Here is a 24,110-nt window from a genome sequence, read left to right on the forward strand (position 1 = left end):
GGGAGCCCCCGCGAGCGGCAGATACGCCGAGAAAGGCACCGCAGCAGGTCCGGCGGGATCCCAACGGCCGCGAGGCTCTGGATTCTCCCGGCCGGAAAGAACCCTCCAGTCACACGAGCGTGCGGACAGGAAAAGGGCCCCCTTGGCACATCCAACCCGTCCCTCGTGCAATGACAATGCAGACGCAGACACTCCCCACCCCACCCGTGATCTCCTGGGAGAGGTGAAAACCAGATTAAATCCTCCCCACACCCCCAGGGCAATTTACAGGGGGGTGGGAGAATCTGTAATGTTCCTCTCCAACCCCCTTAGGTGATGGAAACCAGCCTAGTCGATCACTCTGGCTCTGAACTCCCTGCAGTGCCCACCTTCTGTAAGAGGTGATCTCCGCCCCCAGCCAGTAACAGGTCCAGCTCTCGTTGGAAAGAATTCAGCGAATTGGCATCCACTGCATGGGATGGCAGCCTGTTCCAGAGATCCACTATTCCCTGGGAAAAGACCCACCTCCTGACATCCAGCCTAGATCTGGCCTCGTACAACTTAGATTTGTGAGCCCTGGTCCGCCCGAATCTATGCAGTGGGGACAAACTGTCAACTGGACCACAATCTATTCCCTTCATCATCTTATAAACCTCGATTAGATCACTCCTGCACCTACACTTCTCGAAAGTCCCAACTCCTGCAGCCTCCCTTGATAACTTTAGACTGGGAATTAGTCCAGTGGCTCCTCCTCTGCTCCCGCTCCACAGCTTCAATATCACCCACCCCACAGGGTTAGATACAGAGTAAAGCTCCCTCTACACTGTCCCCATCAAACACTCCCAGGGCAGGTACAGCAGGGGTTAGATACAGAGTAAAGCTCCCTCTACACTGTCCCATCAAACACTCCCAGGGCAGGCACAGCACGGGTTGGATACAGAGTAAAGCTCCCTCTACACTGTCCCATCAAACACTCCCAGGGCAGGTACAGCACGGGTTAGATACAGAGTAAAGCTCCCTCTACACTGCCCCATCAAACACTCCCAGGACAGGTACAGCACGGGTTAGATACAGAGTAAAGCTCCCTCTACACTGTCCCCATCAAACACTCCCAGGGCAGGTACAGCACGGGTTAGATACAGAGTAAAGCTCCCTCTACACTGTTCCATCAAACACTCCCAGGACAGGTACAGCACGGGGTTAGATACAGAGTAAAGCTCCCTCTACACTGTCCCATCAAACACTCCCAGGGCAGGTACAGCACGGGTTAGATACAGAGTAAAGCTCCCTCTACACTGTCCCATCAAACACTCCCAGGGCAGGTACAGCACGGGTTAGATACAGAGTAAAGCTCCCTCTACACTGTCCCCATCAAACACTCCCAGGGCAGGTACAGCACGGGTTAGATACAGAGTAAAGCTCCCTCTACACTGTCCCATCAAACACTCCCAGGACAGGTACAGCACGGGTTAGATACAGAGTAAAGCTCCCTCTACACTGTCCCATCAAACACTCCCAGGACAGGTACAGCACGGGGTTATATACAGAGTAAAGCTCCCTCTACACTGTCCCCATCAAACACTCCCAGGGCAGGTACAGCACGGGTTAGATACAGAGTAAAGCTCCCTCTACACTGTCCCATCAAACACTCCCAGGACAGGTACAGCACGGGTTAGATACAGAGTAAAGCTCCCTCTACACTGTCCCATCAAACACTCCCAGGACAGGTACAGCACGGGGTTAGATACAGAGTAAAGCTCCCTCTACACTGCCCCATCAAACACTCCCAGGACAGGTACAGCAGGGGTTAGATACAGAGTAAAGCTCCCTCTACACTGTCCCATCAAACACTCCCAGGGCAGGTACAGCATGAGTTAGATACAGAGTAAAGCTCCCTCTTCACTGTCCCATCAACACTCCCAGGGCAGGTACAGCACGGGGTTAGATACAGAGTAAAGCTCCCTCTACACTGTCCCATCAAACACTCCCAGGTTAGTCAGCGGAGGGAGCTGGCTTTTATCCCACTAGTCTGGGATGGATTGAACCCAGGCCCTTGAGCTGAAGGGACAATGCCTCACCTGCTGTGCTGCCCAGTTCGCCCTCCCATCTGTTGGGATCGCACTGCTCACCTAACGACGTGTTTCTCCTCTTGCCTCTTGCAGCAACCGCCTCAGTCGCAGTCGTCACTCCAGCGAGGGCTCCACACCTCCGCCCGTAGCGTGCTGTCTAACTTTGCCCAGGGCCCCCAGCTGCACGTGGCCAGCGGTCTCTTAGGCATGCCAGGTAAGCATGCAATGCGGAGCGGAGCCCAGAACCGAGGACGAAGGCCATACTTCACAAGCTCAGGTAGACACAATACCTCCGTTCAAATGAACGGCACAAACCTCCTTCCAGTTTTTCTTTCTTGACTTCCAGCTGCTTCTCCGACAGTGAAACCTGTAAAGTTCGGACACTTCGGCGCGGGGCGCGGCGGGAGACTGGCATCAGTTGCCTTCTTTGTTGTGTTGGTGGGTGTCGTTTTCAAAAACGGTCGTTGTACGTACTGTCAAAACCGTCGGTCGAACGGGGAGTTTTTCCACCCGGAGTCCACAGCGGAAGAGAAAGCGCTCTACCCCGGGCGCCGAGCCCCAGTTGCGAGCCTTTGATCCCAGTGCTAGAGCACCTTCCCCGCTGCCGGGCACCCTGGGCGAAGAACTCGCCATTCCGCAAAATAGCCGTTCCTTTCACCAAAAACCTGCCCTGACCGTGCGTTAGTGTGTGAAAGGTTACTGGGTGTGTTGAAGGCTGTCTGTAGTTCTTAACCTGCGAGTGCCCACCGGTTCACGAGCGCCTCGTGTGTATTTTAACTGTGCAAGTCATTTGGGTGCATTAATAAGTGTCTGTTTTTGTGGGGTGGGTGTGTCCGTTCGTACAGGTTTCACTGTGTGTAAGTTTCTGTGAGGCCCACGATAAAGGGTTCGCAGATTTAATTTGCAGCGCCCTCCCAGGTTGCCGGGCTCCCAGGTCGCGGTTTATCGCAACGGTAGTTGGCCTCGGCGGGCAGGGCTGGGGGGGGCAAGAGTAAACAGGTGGACCAGCCTTTCCGCAGCTGACTGCTGCCCGCTTACTCCAGCCGGAGAGGGAGCGCGTGTCTGGGCACCAGGCCAGGACAGAGCTGGGCCGCGATGCCGTTGTGGTTGAGCTCTGCGAGCGCCGGTCACTGAGCGAGGTGCCGGGAGTTTCTCGCCGACTCTCCCGCCTTGGTCCCAGCCGGAGAGACACGCACGGCCCACCGGCTTTTCAATAACGCGACACAAGTTGTGGCAAAGTCGCCTAAAAGGAGTTGTAGATTTAACCAGCGTAAACCCAGCTTCTCAACGCTCCAAACCGTACAAGGTGGACACCTCCTCCTGCCCCCCATTCCTCGAGACGAGAGTTGTGGTTCCAGGAACACCCCTTGTTAAAGACCCCCCCCCCCCTCAGTGACTTGGTCCAGTTGAGGGGGACTGTGTCCCACGGGCAGGATTGGCACCGCCTGCTCCGCAGCTCCAGCCCCTCCGTCACTCCTGCTTGGGGCAGTGTGTCTATCTGAGCTGCCCAGTTGACTCGGCGACTAAACATAGAAACATAGAAGATAGGAGCAGGAGTAGGCCATTCGGCCCCTCGAGCCTGCTCCGCCATTCAATGAGATCATGGCTGATCATCCAAATTCAGTACCCTGTCCCTGCCTTCTCCCCATATCCCTTGATCCCTTTAGCCTTAAGAAATATATCGAACTCCTTCTTGAATATATTTAATGAATTGGCCTCAACTGCCTTCTGTGGTAGAGAATTCCACAGGTTCACCACTCTCTGGGTGAAGAAATTCCTCCTCATCTCAGTCCTAAATGGCTTACCCCTTATCCTTAGACTGTGACCCCTGGTTCTGGACTCCCCGACCATCGGGAACATCCTTCCTGCATCTAGTCTGTCTAGTCCTGTTAGAATTTTATAAGTTTCAATGTGATCCCCACTCATTCTTCTAAACTCCAGCGAGTATAAGCCCAATCGACCCAATCTCTCCTCATACGCCATTCCTGCCATCCCAGGTATCAGCCTGGTGAATCTTCGCTGAACTCCCTCCATGGCAAGAACATCCTTCCTCTAACTATTATCGCTCTGCACCGAACCACAGCAAGGCTCCAGGATTGGCCCCCGGTTCCGCTCGATTTCAGTAGGCTGTGATGGGGCCGAAGAGCCTGTGGGGGGGAAGGGAGCGGGTAAAATGGGCCACGGCTGCCGCTCTCCAGTGACCCCTGCTGTCGGGTGCACGTGTGCGCAGGTTCGGGCGAGTGCGGGGTTAGACTTTGATCCCCAGCGGCCCCCTCAGTCAAATATCCTCCCTGCACTCACTGTCTACGCTCCCACATCAACAATGACTACTGAGGTGACGTATCGGGGCCTTGTGCCTTCAAGAAAGGGGGAAAAGGTGGCGGGGTGCTTTCTTAGACCATCAGAAGTGTGCCTTGGCTGAGGTGCTGCTGGAATAGGGTCTCAATAACTTCACCTTTAATACGAGACTCGGAGGGCATTCCCAGATCTGCTCTGAGCTCTGCGGCCTCTGACTGATTGCACAGTGATACAGTAGGAGGGGCAAGTGGGACAGTGTAGAGGGAGCTTTACTCTGTATCTAACCCGTGCTGTACCTGCCCTGGGAGTGTTTGATGGGACAGTGTAGAGGGAGCTTTACTCTGTATCTAACTCGTGCTGTACCTGCCCTGGGAGTGTTTGATGGGACAGTGTAGAGGGAGCTTTACTCTGTATCTAACCCGTGCTGTACCTGCCCTGGGAGTGTTTGACGGGACAGTGTAGAGGGAGATTTACTCTGTATCTAACCCGTGCTGTACCTGCCCTGGGAGTGTTTGATGGGACAGTGTAGAGGGAGCTTTACTCTGTATCTAACCCGTGCTGTACCTGCCCTGGGAGTGTTTGATGGGACAGTGTAGAGGGAGCTTTACTCTGTATCTAACCCGTGCTGTGCCTACCCTGGGAGTGTTTGATGGGACAGTGTAGAGGGAGCTTTACTCTGTATCTAACCCGTGCTGTACCTGCCCTGGGAGTGTTTGATGGGACAGTGTAGAGGGAGATTTACTCTGTATCTAACCCGTGCTGTACCTGCCCTGGGAGTGTTTGATGGGACAGTGTAGAGGGAGCTTTACTCTGTATCTAACCCGTGCTGTACCTGCCCTGGGAGTGTTTGATGGGACAGTGTAGAGGGAGCTTTACTCTGTATCTAACCCGTGCTGTACCTGCCCCGGGTGTGTTTGATGGGACAGTGTAGAGGGAGCTTTACTCTGTATCTAACCCGTGCTGTGCCTACCCTGGGAGTGTTTGATGGGACAGTGTAGAGGGAGCTTTACTCTGTATCTAACCCGTGCTGTACCTGCCCTGGGAGTGTTTGATGGGACAGTGTAGAGGGAGATTTACTCTGTATCTAACCCGTGCTGTACCTGCCCTGGGAGTGTTTGATGGGACAGTGTAGAGGGAGCTTTACTCTGTATCTAACCCGTGCTGTACCTGCCCTGGGAGTGTTTGATGGGACAGTGTAGAGGGAGCTTTACTCTGTATCTAACCCGTGCTGTACCTGCCCCGGGTGTGTTTGATGGGACAGTGTAGAGGGAGCTTTACTCTGTATCTAACCTGTGCTGTACCGGCCCTGGGAGTGTTTGATGGGGACAGTGTAGAGTGAGCTTTACTCTGTATCTAACCCGTGCTGTACCTGCCCTGGGAGTGTTTGATGGGACAGTGTAGAGGGAGCTTTACTCTGTATCTAACCAGTGCTGTACCTGCCCTGGGAGTGTTTGATGGGGACAGTGTAGAGTGAGCTTTACTCTGTATCTAACCCGTGCTGTACCTGCCCTGGGAGTGTTTGATGGGACAGTGTAGAGGGAGCTTTACTCTGTATCTAACCAGTGCTGTACCTGCCCTGGGAGTGTTTGATGGGGACAGTGTAGAGGGAGCTTTACTCTGTATCTAACCCGTGCTGTACCTGCCCTGGGTGTGTTTGATGGGACAGTGTAGAGGGAGCTTTACTCTGTATCTAACCAGTGCTGTACCTGCCCTGGGAGTGTTTGATGGGGACAGTGTAGAGGGAGCTTTACTCTGTATCTAACCCGTGCTGTACCTGCCCTGGGTGTGTTTGATGGGACAGTGTAGAGGGAGCTTTACTCTGTATCTAACCCGTGCTGTACCTGTAAAAGCCAAATTGGATTCCTGCCAAACTATAGAACATCCGATCATATCTTCACCCTACAGACCCTAATTGACAAACACGTTCACCATAACAAAAGCAAAATCTACGCATGCTTTGTAGATTTCCAGAAGGCTTTCGACTCCATCTGGCATGACGGTTTATTCCTGAAACTTATCGAAAGCGGGGTAGGAGGGAAAACATATGATGTAATTAAATCAATGTATACAAACAACAAATGTGCAGTTAAAATTGGAGACAAACAAACAAAATACTTCCCACAGGGGCGGGGGGTGACGCAGGGCTCGCCAATCTCACCGACACTCTTTAATATTTACATAAATGGATTGGCAAAACTACTTGAACAATCTACAGCACCCGGCCTCACCCTATATGAATCCAAGGTCAAATTCCTCCTCTATGCAGACGACCTGGTTCTGCTGTCACCTACTAAAGAGGGGCTACAGCAAAACCTGGACCTGCTGGAGTCGTACTGCCAGACTTGGGCCCTGACAATAAATCCCCAAAAAACCAAAGTCCTTGTGTTCCAGCAAAGATCCAAACATCAGGGACCCAAAATAAATTTCACAGTAGGAACAACCAAAATTGAACAAACCACTAACTACACATACTTGGGCTTAAAAATCAGTTCTACGGGAAACTTCAAACTGGCTGTGAATGAACTGAAAGAGAAAGCAAGAAGGGCTTTCTATGCCATCAAAAAATCAATCCAAATAGAAATTCCAATTAGCATTTGGCTCAAAATTTTCAAATCAGTAATTGAACCAATTGCACTCTATGGCAGTGAGGTATGGGGACCGCTAACTCAACAAGAATTTGCAAAATGGGACAAACACCCAATTGAGATCCTACATGCAGAATTCTGTAAAAGTATCCTCCGGACTCAAAGGAAAACAGTAAACAATGCATGCAGGGCGGAACTAGGCCAATATCCATTAATAATCACTATCCAAAAAAGAGCCACCAAATTTTGGAATCACCTACAAATGAGCAATCCCCAATGCTATCACTACGACGCCCTGAAATGCCAAGAGCTGACCATAAAGAAGAATACCCTCAGTCAACTAGTCCTGGGACTCAGTGAAGTAACTACTAACAATACTAACAATAACCAGCCCCAGGACAGTGACAGGGTAACACAAAGAATTCGACCCAACACAATCGTCGCTAAGCAAAAGGAAAAATATCTGACATATTGGGCAGAAACAACAAAAACCCAAAGCAAACTCAATTGCTACTTGGCCCTAAACAGACAATACAACATAGCTGATTACCTGACCATGGTAAAGGATAACAAACTGAGAAGAACCTTGACAAGGTACAGACTTAGCGAACATAGCCTAGCGATCGAAAAAGGCAGACACAGGCAGACCAGGCTGCCAAGAGAGGACAGGATATGCTCGCACTGCAGTCAGGGAGTGGTGGAGACAGAGATGCACTTCCTCACAGCTTGTGGAAAATATCAGGGCATCAGGGAGAATTTCTACCAAAAATTCTCACAAATATGCCCTGATTTCAGAAATCTGAATGACAACCAAAAACTCCCATTCCTACTGGGAGAGGAGAGAAGCTGTATAACACTGGCGGCACGCTATGTTGCAGCTTGCCATGAACAGAGAGCCAACCAGTAAACTAAGAAAAGAGTATATATAAACGATGCGAATGTATATTTGTACACTCAGGGATATACCTGTTTATACACTGTATGAATAGAACTGCGTTTGTGTGGTAAACCATGAATGTATTTTGATGCTTTGGCAACATAGGATGTAACTTGTCATGCCAATAAAGCGATTTGAATTGTGAATTGTGAATTGTGAGTGTTTGATGGGACAGTGTAGAGGGAGCTTTACTCTTTATAACGGTGGTTTTGTGAAGTTAATTTGGTTGCCCAATGCAAAGTATAACCCTGGGTAGAGCTGGTATTTGCCTACAAAACAGCAGTGACTACACCTCAAAACAAATGAATTGGTTGCAAAGTGCACTGGGGCTCCTGAGGATGTGAAAGGCACTATAGGATTGCAAGTACTTTCTTTAACCTGTACACACCTAGAATGTCCCAGGTTCCATTCCCAGCGTCTCGTCGGGTTGTTAATCCAGCAGACCTGGATTCGGATGGAGACGGACCAGCAGTGGCCGATGCCCCTCACCGCTAACTAGTGACCCTGGCTGGGAATGAGCTGCGTGCGGTTGTGAACGTCAGGGTTTGCCTGCTGACGATCACTGGCCGGGCTCTCACAGGAACGAGCGGGTGCTGGGGAGAGGGCCACCGGACCTGTACTTCACCGGGTTAGCGCCCTCTGGTGACCAGGGACATGCACTCGGCCAGTTAGGGATTCCCGACGGGCGGTACACCTTCGAGATTGCAAGTAGGGCTGTGATATCGACCACCTGCAGTCCTCTGAGCCTCTTGCCACCTGGCCCCCCTGATGCTAAGCCTCCCACCAGTTTATTGTCCCCACCTGTTGCCCACCCAGTCTGCCCCCTCCAGCCACCTTCCAATTAAGAACAGAAGTACGTTAATAGGAGCAGGAGTCGGCAATTCGATCCATTCAATAAGATCATGGCTGATCTTCTACCTCATCTCCACTTTCCTGCACTGTCCCCATATCCCTTAGTATCCAACAATCTCTCGATCTCAGCCTTGAATATACTCAATGACTGAGCCTCCACAGCCCTCTGGGGTAGAGAATTCCAAAGATTCACCGCCCTCTGAGTGAAGAAATTCCTCCTCATCTCAGTCCTAAATGGCCGACCCCTTATCCCGAGACTGTGACCCCTGGTTCTAGACTCCCCAGCCAGGGGGAAACATCCTCCCTGCATCTGCCCCTAGCTGGGCACAGGGAGGCCGTTTGCCTGCACAAGGGAGGAAGATCGCACCCGCCTGTCGCCCAGCAACTCCCGTGGTGGGAAGATCTGCGGGCGACAGCTCCTTGGCGTGCACGCCTCTGGTGGCGCGGAATGGCCAGCCCCGGCGTCCTTCAATTACAGCTTTCGTTCGTGCCCACTCCGAGGGGGCAGACGGGGACCTCGGTTTGACGTCTCATCCGAAAGACGGCACCTCCGACAGAGCAGCGCTCTCCGAGCGTCAGCCTGGATAAGGCGACTCAAGTCTCGGGAGCGGGACTTGAACCCACGACCTTCGGACTCGGAGGCGGGCGTGCCACCCACTGAGCCACATTGACACTTTTGTCCTTATTCTTTGACCGCTGCGCCCCCGCCCCCCCAACCAGGCAACAGCTCGGGCAGGGTGGGGCCTGATTCTGAGACCTCCCACTGTTCTGGGAGATGTGCTGGGGACAACAGACCTCCCCCATTCCCTTCTCTACCCAGTGGGAAGCGGCTAACTGTTGCTCCGCATCTCCGCGGCAGCAAGGTTAAGACCAGGACCACAGCGGTTCGCAGACTCATCTCATGGCCTGGTGACCCTTGCCACCTAGAAGGTCCCCGCTTTCTTGGTCGGTCCACATTGAGCTAGCTCATATAACCCGGGCACTACTGTTGACTTTAAACTTTACCGAGGGAGGGGAGAGGTCAGCCAGAGTTCCCCCCTGTCCACTGAACCCTGATGGGCGACGACAGGGTCAGGCTGTTCTGGGAAGCCCCTCCCAGGCGAGTAGCCAGCGTCTCATGGTCTACGGTCGCGCTGGGCATTGGGTGAGCGTAGCGGCGGGCTGCCCGGCCCCTGTGGACCTGGACGCCAGCAGAGGCTGGCACCTTGGGGAGGAGGAAATGTGGGGTACACTGGATGCCAACGGGCACCCCACCACGAGGTGGCACTGGGCATTGGTTTCCCAACCCCCCAAAACCCAACTTCCCAACCCCCCCCCCTTCAACTTTCCAACTCGGTTTTGGTTCTCAAACGCTCGTTTTTTTTTTGCTCCGCAGGGGTCAACATGTCGTATCTGAACGCCGGGGTCGGAGGCCAGAAGGGGTCGACTCTGGCGGACCGTCAGCGCGAGTACCTGCTGGACATGATCCCGCCCAGGCCCATCTCGCAGTCTGTCAGCGCGCCGAAGTGAAGAGCTGCCCACCGCATGCCGTGCCTGTACTGGTGCCTAGTACTCACCCAACGCTTGGGGGAGCTAACCCCCCACCCCCCCATCCCCGATATTATTGTACTTTGTGTCTATTGCTAACTTCATTGTGGGACGGCCTCTCCCGACCCTTTTCCGCTCGCACGAGGCTGCAGAGCAAGGGGTCAGACTTCAGAAATGTGTGTGTGTGTGTGTTTTTCCCCACCCCAAGGATACCGGTTCGGCACTTGGTAGCCCCCGGCTAACCGGCCCGTTGGTAGCGCTGGCGAGCTCGAGGGGCGGCGAGGAGATCTTAACCCTGGCCCTCGAAAGCGCCTTTGCCCCCCTCCCCTCCCCCCTTTTCCCGGTTGGTAGGAGGCGAGGCGGCCGTCCCACTCGCCCGCCGCACGACGGACCGTGTGGGGGGGGGGGGGAGCGGGTAGCGTTGGGAGTTTTCATCCCCTTTTTTTTGACGCCGGTCACCCCTGGAGACTTGGGGTTTTATAGTGTTAATAGAAAACATGCGCCGCACCGAGGGGCCGCCGGCGCGGTTGTTTTGAGTGACATCTGGTGGTAGCCAAAGGCGTTACGCCCGCCACTGCGCATGCGTTGAGCTGCTCCGCTATGCTCGAGCACGTTCTACTCTTGTCGCAGTATCTTTCCTTTTGTACATACACAGATATAAAGTGCTGTTCCTGTAGATCAGTCGACAACGGTGGCCAATGTTCTGGTTGATTGTCCCATTTCCCCACTGTCCTAAGTGGCGCACGAGTGATACCTCCCCGCCGCTCCACCCCCCGCACTCTTCCCCCCTCCTGTCCCGGGGCATTGACGGTGAGAAAGGTGCTTCGTAGGATGTCGAGCAGCGGCAAGCTTAAGATGGAGCTGAGCGCCAGCGTCCGAGGCGGCCTCTTTGGTAGGACCCAAGGGCGTCGTTGGCTTTAGGTGGACTCCCAGACCCGGGGCAGGGGTGTCTAGTGAGCCTTGTTGGAGAGGGAAGGGCAGGGTTGGGGGGGCGGTTGGGCCTCGCTGGGGACTAGACTGCGGTTGTGAGCGTGGGGCTCCTGAAGGTGTTCAAACCTTCTTCAAGGGGCCCAGGGGCCACCTCTGCTTGCCGGAAGCTAGGACACTCCTCACATCCTGTGGCTCCAGAGCCTCGTCACCTGGATTTCCCGTTAGCCCGATCGATTGCGACGGTCTCCCAGGGAGACCACGACCGCCTTGCGAAGAGATGGGTTCTCTCTGACCTTCCATTGGTCGTCAGGATAACACGTTGCTCGCGAGCACCGCTCCATTATTTAAGATGGCGCTCCAGTAATTATAGCACAGCTTCAGAACAAACGTGTGTTTGCTCATTTTATTGTTGAGGGGTACAGGCCAATCCTCACCCTAAGGGGAATAGTGATGAGGGGGTGTGACATGTTCTGTCAGGAGAAGGGCGGAGAGAAATAGAAGATGGGGACGGATTGTTTGAATCGCTTGAGGAGAAGGTATTCCAGGGACTGCAGTTCCAGTGAGCTCCATCGCCAGTTTAAAACCCAGGAATGTACAGATTCCATCCCCTCTCTGTGCTGAAATAGCTGCTCTCATCCTGAAGGGCTGGGGGTGGTGGGGGGGTTAGAATCAGACCCTGGGGCAGAGAGGGGCCGGGAGCCTGACTTCCCCGATCACCGAACGTCCCCGGGAGGCATGTGCGCGGGAAAAGATGGAGCTGGGGGGGGTGGTGAGGGGGCGACAGCGAGAATCAGCTCCTCTTGGGGTGGGGGGGGGGGAGGGGAGCTCGGAGATGGAGGAACCCGAGATGCAGCAGAGAGGAGAGTGGGAGTTACTTGAAACTGCGGCCTACCTTTTGGCGAAGGGATTATTCTTCCTATTTATTGCGTCCGTGGGTGTGACTCACAGTCGTAGACTCTTGCAGCGCAGACGGAGGCCGTTCGGCCCATCGTGCCTGTGCCGGCTCTTTGAAAGAGCTCTCCAATTAGACCCAGTCCTCTTTCCCCCACAGCCCCCACTCTTTCTCACCCAGCCATGTAAACTTTTCTGACGTTTTCCCATGACGCCGAGCAGTTTGAGATTGAAAGGAGCGCCCAGGAGTGACGTACTGCTTGGAGTTTGAGTGAAGGTCATGCCCAGAGCGGTTAACCTTTTACCCTTTCAACCCTGGAAAGTCCGGGCACGGTTCCCGTTCGGAGTGGGTTTGGCCGAGGGGGTGGGGGGGCTGTAACTGCCCTGTGGATCCCCCGCGCGCAGCAGTGGGTGACGGACCAGGTTGACCGGCAGTTTGCTTGCGAGAGTTGAGCGGTGGGAGGCCGGAGGGGGCGGCAGGAGAGAGAGGGGTAGCAGAAGGATTAGTGCGGGCCGTGTGGTTCGGGGTGGGCAGTGCCCGTTGTGGGGAGAGTGCGCTATGGGGGAAACGAGGTGGCGAGGCCCACAGTGTGGGATCAGCTCATTCCCCCCCCCCCCCCCCCCAATGTGGGACTGATGCTGTGGTTTGGACAGCAATGTTGCACTTTGTAAATTGCTTTGTAAATTGCCGAGTGGGTTTTCTGACCCCCCCCCCCCCATCCTTCAGCCAGTTAAAAAGAGGGAGAGGTGAAAACGTTCATGTTGTTTGTATTTATAAAAAAAAAAAAAAAAAAACCTTTTCCCCCCGCTCGCCCCTGTCTGCACCGTTCCAGGTTAATTGGGGTACGGAAAAGTCTGGTTGGCGTAAATACTTGAGCAGGTCTAACATAGGAACAGAAGGAGGCCATTCGGCCCATCGTGCCTGTGCCGGCTCTTTGAAAGAGCTCTCCAATTAGTCCCACTCACCCTGCTCTTTCCCCACAGCCCTGTGAATTTTCCCCTTCAAGTATTTCTCCAATTCCCTTTTGAAAGTCACTATTGAATCTGCTTCCACCGCCCTTTCAGGCAGCGCATTCCAGATCACAACAACTCGCTGCGTAAAAAACATTCTCCTCATCTCCCCCTCTGGTTCTTTTGCCGATTATCTTCAATCTGTGTCCTCTGGTTACCGACCCTCCCACCACTGGAAACAGTTTCTCCGATCTACTCCATCAAAACCCCTCATGATTTTGAACGCCTCGATTAAATCTCCCCTTAACCTTCTCTGCTCCAAGGAGAACAATCCCAGCTTCTCCAGTCTCTCCACGTAACCAAAGCCCCTCATTCCCTGGGACTGTTCTGGTCAATCTCCGCACCCTCGCCAAGACCGTGTGGTGCTCAGAGTTGGAGAATCCCAGCTTCTCCAGTCTCTCCACAGGGACATACCTTTTTTAAAAAAAAAGCACATTGTCAGTCCTGCCACTCAAATGACAAAGCATGAAACATTCAGAATTCTTTATTGGGGGGGGCGACTGAAGGGGACGCTGTACGGTGAGTGTATGTCTCTTTCCCTCCACCCTCCCCCTCTCCTCACCTTTACCCTCCGCCTCCTCCGCCCCTCTCCTCCGCCCTCCCCCTCCGCTCTCCTCCGCCCTCCCCCTCCGCTCTCCTCCGCCCTCCCCCTCCGCCCTCCCCCTCCGCTCTCCTCCGCCCTCCCCCTCCCCCTCCGCTCTCCTCCGCCCTCCTCCTCCGCCCTCCCCCTCCGCTCTCCTCCGCCCTCCCCCTCCGCTCCTCCGCCCTCCCCCTCCGCTCCTCCGCCCTCCCCCTCCGCTCTCCTCCGCCCTCCCCCTCCGCTCTCCTCCGCCCTCCCCCTCCGCTCTCCTCCGCCCTCCGCCCTCCCCCTCCGCTCTCCTCCGCCCTCCTCCTCCGCCCTCCCCCTCCGCCCTCCCCCTCCGCTCTCCTCCGCCCTCCCCCTCCGCTCTCCTCCGCCCTCCCTTTCCGCCCTCCTCCTCCACTCTCCCCCTCCGCTCTTCTCGTGACCCCTCCCATCTCTCCTCTTCCCTCCCCTCTCACCCCCTCCCCTCGCATCCTCTTCCCTCGCTGACCCGAAATGGATCGAGTGGTGTAAATGCACCTAGCGTGTTCCACTCCGCTCGCCGTGCTCCAGGAGCCCATTTGTGAGCTTGTCTTCCCGCTGCACTCGCTCCCTCCGATCTCGGTCCCATTGAAAACTGTCGCCTGGTTCACGGTGCTGCGCTGCGGCCGGCGATGCCCCCTGAGCGCACTGTGGTCCCTGCTGCCCTGCGGCCGAGTGGAGTTTGTGGTCGGATTGTAAGCTAATACTTGGTAACAGTGATTGTAGGTTGCTGGTAAGTTCAAGGCTGTGCGCCCCCCCCCCCTTCACCCCAGTAATGGCACAGCTGAGGGGAACCCGAGTGCAAAGGGGGCATCACCCGCTCCCCCCTCCTCTTTCTCAATTTGGCCCAGTCTGGTTGATTTTGGGCCAAGCTGCCTCGCTGACCCTGCGACCTTTGACCGGTTCAGTCAATAAGTGTGAGCCCGCGGTATTGGGCCAGTTATCGGTTCTGAAACGTTCCCTGGTTTTAGTTTCTGGAGCCGTGCGACCGGCTTGTTCCACATTGTGTGTGATTGTGGGTGGGTGGGGTTTATTGTATATTGACAAAGTCTAGTTACTCTACAAGAGTCAGCCGCTGAACCTCTGACCGTTTATTACACAGTCACTCAGCGTCGGCCGTGGCTTGGTGGGCAGTACTCTCGCTCGCTCTCTCCCGAGTCAGAAGGTCGTGGGTTCGAGTCCCCACCACCAGAGACTCGAGCCCATAATCCCGGCCGATGCTCCCAGTGCCAGTACTGAGGGAGTGCCGCACTGTCGGAGGTGCCGTCTTTCGGATGAGACGTTAAACCGAGGCCCCGTCTGCCCTTTCAGGTGGACGTTAATGATCCCACGGAACTATTGAAAAGGAGAGCAGGGGTGGGGGGGGGCAGGGCGGGGCGAAGTTCTCCCCGGTGTCCTGGGGCCAGTACCACTGGCCGATCGTCTCATAGCTGCGTTTGTTCACCCAGCCGCAGCGACTGTGTTACGACGAGCAATCTGCTGGGAGAGGCACCAGGAGATGACTGAACTTGATCTCCCTCGGCGGCACAGCGGGGGCGGTGACCTTGTGTTACCCCGTGTTGAGCGCGTACTTGTTTCGACGCCTTTTACTGCCGCGTGGCGCTCCCCCCTTTTACTGCCGCGTGGCGCTTCCCCCTTTTACTGCCGCGTGGCGCTTCCCCCTTTTACTGCCGCGTGGCACTTCCCCCTTTTACTGCCGCGTGGCGCTCCCCTATTTTGCTGCCGCGTGGCGCTCCCTTTTACTGCCGCGTGGCGCTCCCTTTTACTGCAGCGTGGCGCTCCCCCTATTTTGCTGCCGCGTGGCGCTCCCCCCTTTTACTGCCGCGTGGCGCTCCCCAGCGAGACATTGGTCAGTCAGGGCTAAAACACGCGAGAGGCTGCCGTGCTTCCGGTGAAGCGATGCCGGTGCCCCTTTAACCGAGAGGCGCTGTGATTGTCGAGGGACAACATTTGCCGCCTGTCCCGTTCGAGATCCAGTTGCCCGATCGGGTTTTCCCCCCATTGATGTACCGAGCAGCGCCTCGCTGAGTTGCGCGCCCCGAGATTAACCCAAGGTGGGTGGGTGGTTGGTTGGGAAAGGGACTTGTGGTTCTACAGAGTGAGGGTGGTGGGTGAGCGATCACTGATTCAGATGGGGGGGCGGGTGGGGAGAGCGGGCTTGAACAGCCCGGCGTCTGCCTCTCGCGCGGGGACTTTTATGTCCTTTAATGGGCACTCCGAACTTTAGCCTGTGACGTCTTTTGCCTGATCTCAGCTGGGCTGCAGTTCTGTACGCCCCGGACAGCGCCGGCTGGAGAAAATGTCGGGTCCGGTGGGTGGTCCCAGCTCCTGATCACCACCTACAGGCCCCTGCTGGCTAGTGCACGCGTTGGGTGGGAAAGATGTCCGGCTGGGATGTGATGCCCCCACCAGTTCAACAGCACGGCCGCATTCGGTGGACCCGCACCCCCCGCAACGGGAAGCATGGAAACTGGATCGAGGGGGGGGGGCGTACACGCTCACAGCGTACCCACGGACACAGAGTGAGGAACGCCTGGGCAGAGCTATTAAAGGGGCCGAATGGCCTCCCCCACCAGCAAAACAGTCGACGAGAACTTCCCCAAGAAGCTCCTCCTTTGCATCTCTTACTCAAAAGATAATTTGTGCAACTGAAGCCATGTGGACGTAAAACGCACCCAACCCGCTCGCTGCCCCATACTCTTGTACAGTCTTTCCACATCCCATCCGGACGCAGCGAGCGAGGATCCTAAATGGTTTTTGTTGCGTGTTTACAGTGTAACCGGACGTTAACAGTCCGACATCTTTCGCTCTCTAGTAACGCTGGGTCAATCCCTCCACTCCGCGCTCTCTGTTTTTATTTTTTAAATTTTTTTTTAATTTAGGCAGTTTTTCTTTTCCCTTCTCTTTCTTTTTTTTAAAAAAAAAGAAAAAATATTTCCGTAGCTTGTTGAGGTTGCTGAGCTTGTTTATCATTTTGTATTGTGCTGACCTTGTGTACTCTGCGTTGTATTACACATGTTATATACCGACGGGAATTAGAAACTGCCAAGCGATCAGTCATCCAATGACTGGGATAAAAAAAATAAGCAAGTTTTTCAAAAAACCTTTGTAATATTTATTACTTCAGGTTGTGTTTAATAAGGAACCAGTTAAATCTCCTCAGTGAGATGGTGTATGTGGTAATAAACTTATCAGGTGATTATACCAGACTTGGCTACTTCCTGCTCCTTTTACCTGCGTTTCCAGATCCTTGAGTAAAGGATGTTAGAGCTGGGAACTTTCCCAAGGACTTCCAATAAAAGTAGACACAGAGTAAAGCTCCCTCTACACTGTCCCATCAAACACTCCCAGGGCAGGTACAGCACGGGTTAGATACAGAGTAAAGCTCCCTCGACACTGTCCCATCAAACACTCCCAGGGCAGGTACAGCACGGGTTAGATACAGAGTAAAGCTCCCTCTACACTGTCCCATCAAACACTCCCAGGGCAGGTACAGCACGGGTTAGATACAGAGTAAAGCTCCCTCTACACTGTCCCATCAAACACTCCCAGGGCAGGTACAGCACGGGTTAGATACAGAGTAAAGCTCCCTCTACACTGTCCCATCAAACACTCCCAGGGCAGGTACAGCACGGGTTAGATACAGAGTAAAGCTCCCTCTACACTGTCCCCATCAAACACTCCCAGGGCAGGTACAGCATGGGGTTAGATACAGAGTAAAGCTCCCTCTACACTGTCCCATCAAACACTCCCAGGGCAGGTACAGCACGGGTTAGATACAGAGTAAAGCCCCCGCTATACTGTGCCATCAAACACTCCCAGGGCAGGTACAGCACAGGTTAGATACAGAGTAAAGCTCCCTCTACACTGTCCCATCAAACACTCCCAGGGCAGGTACAGCACGGGTTAGATACAGAGTAAAGCTCCCTCTACACTGTCCCCATCAAACACTCCCAGGGCAGGTATAGCACGGGTTAGATACAGAGTAAAGCTCCCTCTACACTGTCCCATCAAACACTCCCAGGGCAGGTATAGCACGGGTTAGATACAGAGTAAAGCTCCCTCTACACTGACCCATCAAATACTCCCAGGGCAGGTACAGCACCGGTTAGATACAGAGTAAAGACCCTCTACACTGTCCCATCAAACACTCCCAGGGCAGTTACAGCACGGGTTAGATACAGAATAAAGCTCCCGCTACACTGTCCCATCAAATACTCCCAGGGCAGGTACAGCACAGGTTAGATACAGTGTAAAGCTCCCTCGGCACTGTCCCATCAAACACTCCCAGGGCAGGTACACATAGGTTAGATACAGAGTGAAGCTCCCTCTAAACTGTCCCATCAAACACTCCCAGGGCAGGTGCAGCACGGGTTAGATACAGCGTAAAGCTCCCTCTACACTGTCCCATCAAATACTCCCAGGGCAGGTACAGCACGGGTTAGATACAGAGTAAAGCTCCCTCTACACTGTCCAGTCTAACACTCCCAGGGCAGGTACAGCACGGGTTAGATACAGAGTAAAGCTCCCTCTACACTGCCCCATCAAACGCTCCCAGGGCAGGTACAGCACGGGTTAGATACAGAGTAAAGCTCCCGCTACACTGTCCAGTCTAACACTCCCAGGGCATGTACAGTACAGGTTAGATACAGAGTAAAGCTCCCTCTACACTGTCCAGTCTAACACTCCCAGGGCAGGTCCAGCACGGGTTAGATACAGAGTAAAGCTCCCTCTACACTGTCCAGTCTAACACTCCCAGGGCAGGTACAGCACGGGTTAGATACAGAGTAAAGCTCCCTCTACACTGTCCCATCAAACACTCCCAGGGCAGGGACAGCACGGGTTAGATACAGAGTAAAGCTCCCTCTACACTGTCCCATCAAACACTCCCAGGGCAGGTACAGCACGGGTTAGATACAGAGTAAAGCTCCCTCTACACTGTCCCATCAAACACTCCCAGGGCAGATACAGCACGGGTTAGATACAGAGTAAAGCTCCCTCTACAGTGTCCCATCAAACACTCCCAGGGCAGGTACAGCACGGGTTAGATACAGAGTAAAGCTCCCTCTACACTGTCCCATCAAACACTCCCAGGGCAGGTACAGCACGGGTTAGATACAGAGTAAAGCTCCCTCTACACTGTCCCATCAAACACTCCCAGGGCAGGTACAGCACGGGTTAGATACAGAGTAAATCTCCCTCTACACTGTGCAGTCTAACACTCCCAGGGCATGTACAGTACAGGTTAGATACAGAGTAAAGCTCCCTCTACACTGTCCCCATCAAACACTCCCAGGGCAGGTACAGCACGGGTTAGATACAGAGTAAAGCTCCCTCTACACTGTCCCATCAAATACTCCCAGGGCAGGTACAGCACGGGTTAGATACAGAGTAAAGCTCCCTCTACACTGTCCAGTCTAACACTCCCAGGGCAGGTACAGCACGGGTTAGATACAGAGTAAAGCTCCCTCTACACTGTCCAGTCTAACACTCCCAGGGCAGGTCCAGCACGGGTTAGATACAGAGTAAAGCTCCCTCTACACTGTCCAGTCTAACACTCCCAGGGCAGGTACAGCACGGGTTAGATACAGAGTAAAGCTCCCTCTACACTGTCCCATCAAACACTCCCAGGGCAGGGACAGCACGGGTTAGATACAGAGTAAAGCTCCCTCTACACTGTCCCATCAGACACTCCCAGGGCAGGTACAGCACGGGTTAGATACAGAGTAAATCTCCCTCTACACTGTCCAGTCTAACACTCCCAGGGCAGGTACAGCACGGGTTAGATACAGAGTAAAGCTCCCTCTACACTGTCCCATCAAACACACCCAGGGCAGGTACAGCACGGGTTAGATACAGGGTAAAGCTCCCTCTACACTGTCCCATCAAACACTCCCAGGGCAGGTACAGCACGGGTTAGATACAGAGTAAAGCTCCCTCTACACTGTCCCATCAAACACTCCCAGGGCAGGTACAGCACGGGTTAGATACAGGGTAAAGCTCCCTCTACACTGTCCCATCAAACACTCCCAGGGCAGGTACAGCACGGGTTAGATACAGAGTAAAGCTCCCTCTACACTGTGCAGTCTAACACTCTCAGGGCAGGTACAGCACGGGTTAGATACAGAGTAAAGCTCCCTCTACACTGTCCCATCAAACACTCCCAGGGCAGGTACAGCACGGGTTAGATACAGAGTAAAGCTCCCTCTACACTGTCCCATCAAACACTCCCAGGGCAGGTACAGCATGGGTTAGATACAGAGTAAAGCTCCCTCTACACTGTCCAGTCTAACACTCTCAGGGCAGGTACAGCACGGGTTAGATACAGAGTAAAGCTCCCTCTACACTGTCCCCATCAAACACTCCCGGGGCAGGTACAGCACGGGGTTAGATACAGAGTAAAGCTCCCTCTACACTGTCCCCATCAAACACTCCCAGGGCAGGTACAGCACGGGTTAGATACAGAGTAAAGCTCCCTCTACACTGTCCCATCAAACACTCCCAGGGCAGGTACAGCACGGGTTAGATACAGAGTAAAGCTCCCTCTACACTGTCCCATCAAACACTCCCAGGGCATGTACAGCACGGGTTAGATACAGAGTAAAGCTCCCTCTACACTGTCCCATCAAACACTCCCAGGGCAGGTACAGCACGGGTTAGATACAGAGTAAAGCTCCCTCTACACTGTCCCATCAAACACTCCCAGGGCAGGTACAGCACGGGTTAGATACAGGGTAAAGCTCCCTCTACACTGTCCCATCAAACACTCCCAGGGCAGGTACAGCACGGGTTAGATACAGAGTAAAGCTCCCTCTACACTGCCCCATCAAACACTCCCAGGGCAGGTACAGCACGGGTTAGATACGGAGCAAATCTCCCTCTACACTGTCCAGTCTAACACTCTCAGGGCAGGTACAGCACGGGTTAGATACAGAGTAAAGCTCCCTCTACACTGTCCCATCAAACGCTCCCAGGGCAGGTACAGCACGGGTTAGATACAGAGTAAAGCTCCCTCTACACTGTCCCATCAAACACTCCCAGGGCAGGTACAGCATAGGTTAGATACAGAGTAAAGCTCCCTCTACACTGTCCAGTCTAACACTCCCAGGGCATGTACAGTACAGGTTAGATACAGAGTAAAGCTCCCTCTACACTGTCCCCATCAAACACTCCCAGGGCAGGTACAGCACGGGTTAGATACAGAGTAAAGCTCCCTCTCCACTGTCCCATCAGACACTCCCAGGGCAGGTACAGCACGGGTTAGATACAGAGTAAATCTCCCTCTACACTGTCCAGTCTAACACTCCCAGGGCAGGTACAGCACGGGTTAGATACAGAGTAAAGCTCCCTCTACACTGTCCCATCAAACACACCCAGGGCAGGTACAGCACGGGTTAGATACAGGGTAAAGCTCCCTCTACACTGTCCCATCAAACACTCCCAGGGCAGGTACAGCACGGGTTAGATACAGAGTAAAGCTCCCTCTACACTGTCCCATCAAACACTCCCAGGGCAGGTACAGCACGGGTTAGATACAGGGTAAAGCTCCCTCTACACTGTCCCATCAAACACTCCCAGGGCAGGTACAGCACGGGTTAGATACAGAGTAAAGCTCCCTCTACACTGTCCCATCAAACACTCCCAGGGCAGATACAGCACGGGTTAGATAGAGTAAAGCTCCCTCTACAGTGTCCCATCAAACACTCCCAGGGCAGGTACAGCACGGGTTAGATACAGAGTAAAGCTCCCTCTACACTGTCCCATCAAACACTCCCAGGGCAGGTACAGCACGGGTTAGATACAGAGTAAAGCTCCCTCTACACTGTCCCATCAAACACTCCCAGGGCAGGTACAGCACGGGTTAGATACAGAGTAAATCTCCCTCTACACTGTGCAGTCTAACACTCTCAGGGCAGGTACAGCACGGGTTAGATACAGAGTAAAGCTCCCTCTACACTGTCCCATCAAACACTCCCAGGGCAGGTACAGCACGGGTTAGATACAGAGTAAAGCTCCCTCTACACTGTCCCATCAAACACTCCCAGGGCAGGTACAGCACGGGTTAGATACAGAGTAAAGCTCCCTCTACACTGTCCCCATCAAACACTCCCAGGGCAGGTACAGCACAGGTTAGATACAGAGTAAAGCTCCCTCTACACTGTCCCATCAAACACTCCCAGGGCAGGTACAGCATGGGTTAGATACAGAGTAAAGCTCCCTCTACACTGTCCAGTCTAACACTCTCAGGGCAGGTACAGCACGGGTTAGATACAGAGTAAAGCTCCCTCTACACTGTCCAGTCTAACACTCTCAGGGCAGGTACAGCATGGGTTAGATACAGAGTAAAGCTTCCTCTGCACTGTCCCCATCAAACACTCCCGGGGCAGGTACAGCACGGGGTTAGATACAGAGTAAAGCTCCCTCTACACTGTCCCCATCAAACACTCCCAGGGCAGGTACAGCACGGGTTAGATACAGAGTAAAGCTCCCTCTACACTGTCCCATCAAACACTCCCAGGGCAGGTACAGCACGGGTTAGATACAGAGTAAAGCTCCCTCTACACTGTCCCATCAAACACTCCCAGGGCATGTACAGCACGGGTTAGATACAGAGTAAAGCTCCCTCTACACTGTCCCATCAAACACTCCCAGGGCAGGTACAGCACGGGTTAGATACAGAGTAAAGCTCCCTCTACACTGTCCATTCAAACACTCCCAGGGCAGGTGCAGCACAGGTTAGATACAGAGTAAAGCTCCCTCTACACTGTCCCATCAAACACTCCCAGGGCAGGTACAGCATGGGTTAGATACAGAGTAAAGCTCCCTCTACACTGTCCCATCAAACACTCCCGGGGCAGGTACAGCACGGGTTAGATACAGAGTAAAGCTCCCTCTACACTGTCCCATCAAACACTCCCGGGGCAGGTACAGCACGGGTTAGATACAGAGTAAAGCTCCCTCTACACTGTCCAGTCTAACACTCTCAGGGCAGGTACAGCACGGGTTAGATACAGAGTAAAGCTCCCTCTACACTGTCCCGTCAAACACTCCCAGGGCAGGTACAGCACGGGTTAGATACAGAGTAAAGCTCCCTCTACACTGTCCCATCAAACACTCCCAGGGCAGATACAGCATGGGTTAGATACAGAGTAAAGCTCCCTCTACAGTGTCCCATCAAACACTCCCAGGGCAGGTACAGCACGGGTTAGATACAGAGTAAAGCTCCCTCTACACTGTCCCATCAAACACTCCCAGGGCAGGTACAGCACGGGTTAGATACAGAGTAAAGCTCCCTCTACACTGTCCCATCAAACACTCCCAGGGCAGGTACAGCACGGGTTAGATACAGAGTAAATCTCCCTCTACACTGTGCAGTCTAACACTCCCAGGGCATGTACAGTACAGGTTAGATACAGAGTAAAGCTCCCTCTACACTGTCCCCATCAAACACTCCCAGGGCAGGTACAGCACGGGTTAGATACAGAGTAAAGCTCCCTCTACACTGTCCCATCAAATACTCCCAGGGCAGGTACAGCACGGGTTAGATACAGAGTAAAGCTCCCTCTACACTGTCCAGTCTAACACTCCCAGGGCAGGTACAGCACGGGTTAGATACAGAGTAAAGCTCCCTCTACACTGTCCAGTCTAACACTCCCAGGGCAGGTCCAGCACGGGTTAGATACAGAGTAAAGCTCCCTCTACACTGTCCAGTCTAACACTCCCAGGGCAGGTACAGCACGGGTTAGATACAGAGTAAAGCTCCCTCTACACTGTCCCATCAAACACTCCCAGGGCAGGGACAGCACGGGTTAGATACAGAGTAAAGCTCCCTCTACACTGTCCCATCAGACACTCCCAGGGCAGGTACAGCACGGGTTAGATACAGAGTAAATCTCCCTCTACACTGTCCAGTCTAACACTCCCAGGGCAGGTACAGCACGGGTTAGATACAGAGTAAAGCTCCCTCTACACTGTCCCATCAAACACACCCAGGGCAGGTACAGCACGGGTTAGATACAGGGTAAAGCTCCCTCTACACTGTCCCATCAAACACTCCCAGGGCAGGTACAGCACGGGTTAGATACAGAGTAAAGCTCCCTCTACACTGTCCCATCAAACACTCCCAGGGCAGGTACAGCACGGGTTAGATACAGGGTAAAGCTCCCTCTACACTGTCCCATCAAACACTCCCAGGGCAGGTACAGCACGGGTTAGATACAGAGTAAAGCTCCCTCTACACTGTGCAGTCTAACACTCTCAGGGCAGGTACAGCACGGGTTAGATACAGAGTAAAGCTCCCTCTACACTGTCCCATCAAACACTCCCAGGGCAGGTACAGCACGGGTTAGATACAGAGTAAAGCTCCCTCTACACTGTCCCATCAAACACTCCCAGGGCAGGTACAGCATGGGTTAGATACAGAGTAA

At 53.8% G+C, this 24,110-nt stretch overlaps 1 protein-coding gene across 2 annotated transcripts in view; it reads left to right on the forward strand.

The window, feature by feature from the left end:
* The window catches only part of gatad2b (GATA zinc finger domain containing 2B), a 39,009-nt gene extending 22,117 nt beyond the window's left edge, over nucleotides 1–16,892 (forward strand). The window contains exons 8-9 of one of the 2 annotated variants that reach the window (XM_085978749.1): nucleotides 2,142–2,262; nucleotides 10,096–16,892. In XM_085978749.1, coding sequence (XP_085834875.1) covers nucleotides 2,142–2,262; nucleotides 10,096–10,229 — 255 coding nt within the window. In that variant the 3' untranslated portion in view covers nucleotides 10,230–16,892. Of the gene's footprint in view, nucleotides 1–2,141; nucleotides 2,326–10,095 lie in introns of both variants that reach the window. The other variant, XM_085978750.1, reaches the window with a different exon arrangement.
* The last annotated feature ends 7,218 nt before the right edge of the window (nucleotides 16,893–24,110 follow it).

This window comes from Somniosus microcephalus, unplaced genomic scaffold, assembly GCF_052327205.1.
Source record: "Somniosus microcephalus isolate GS21.2 unplaced genomic scaffold, FLI_Smic_1.0 unresolved_chr7, whole genome shotgun sequence".
In the NCBI taxonomy this organism is placed as follows: Eukaryota; Metazoa; Chordata; class Chondrichthyes; order Squaliformes; family Somniosidae; genus Somniosus; species Somniosus microcephalus.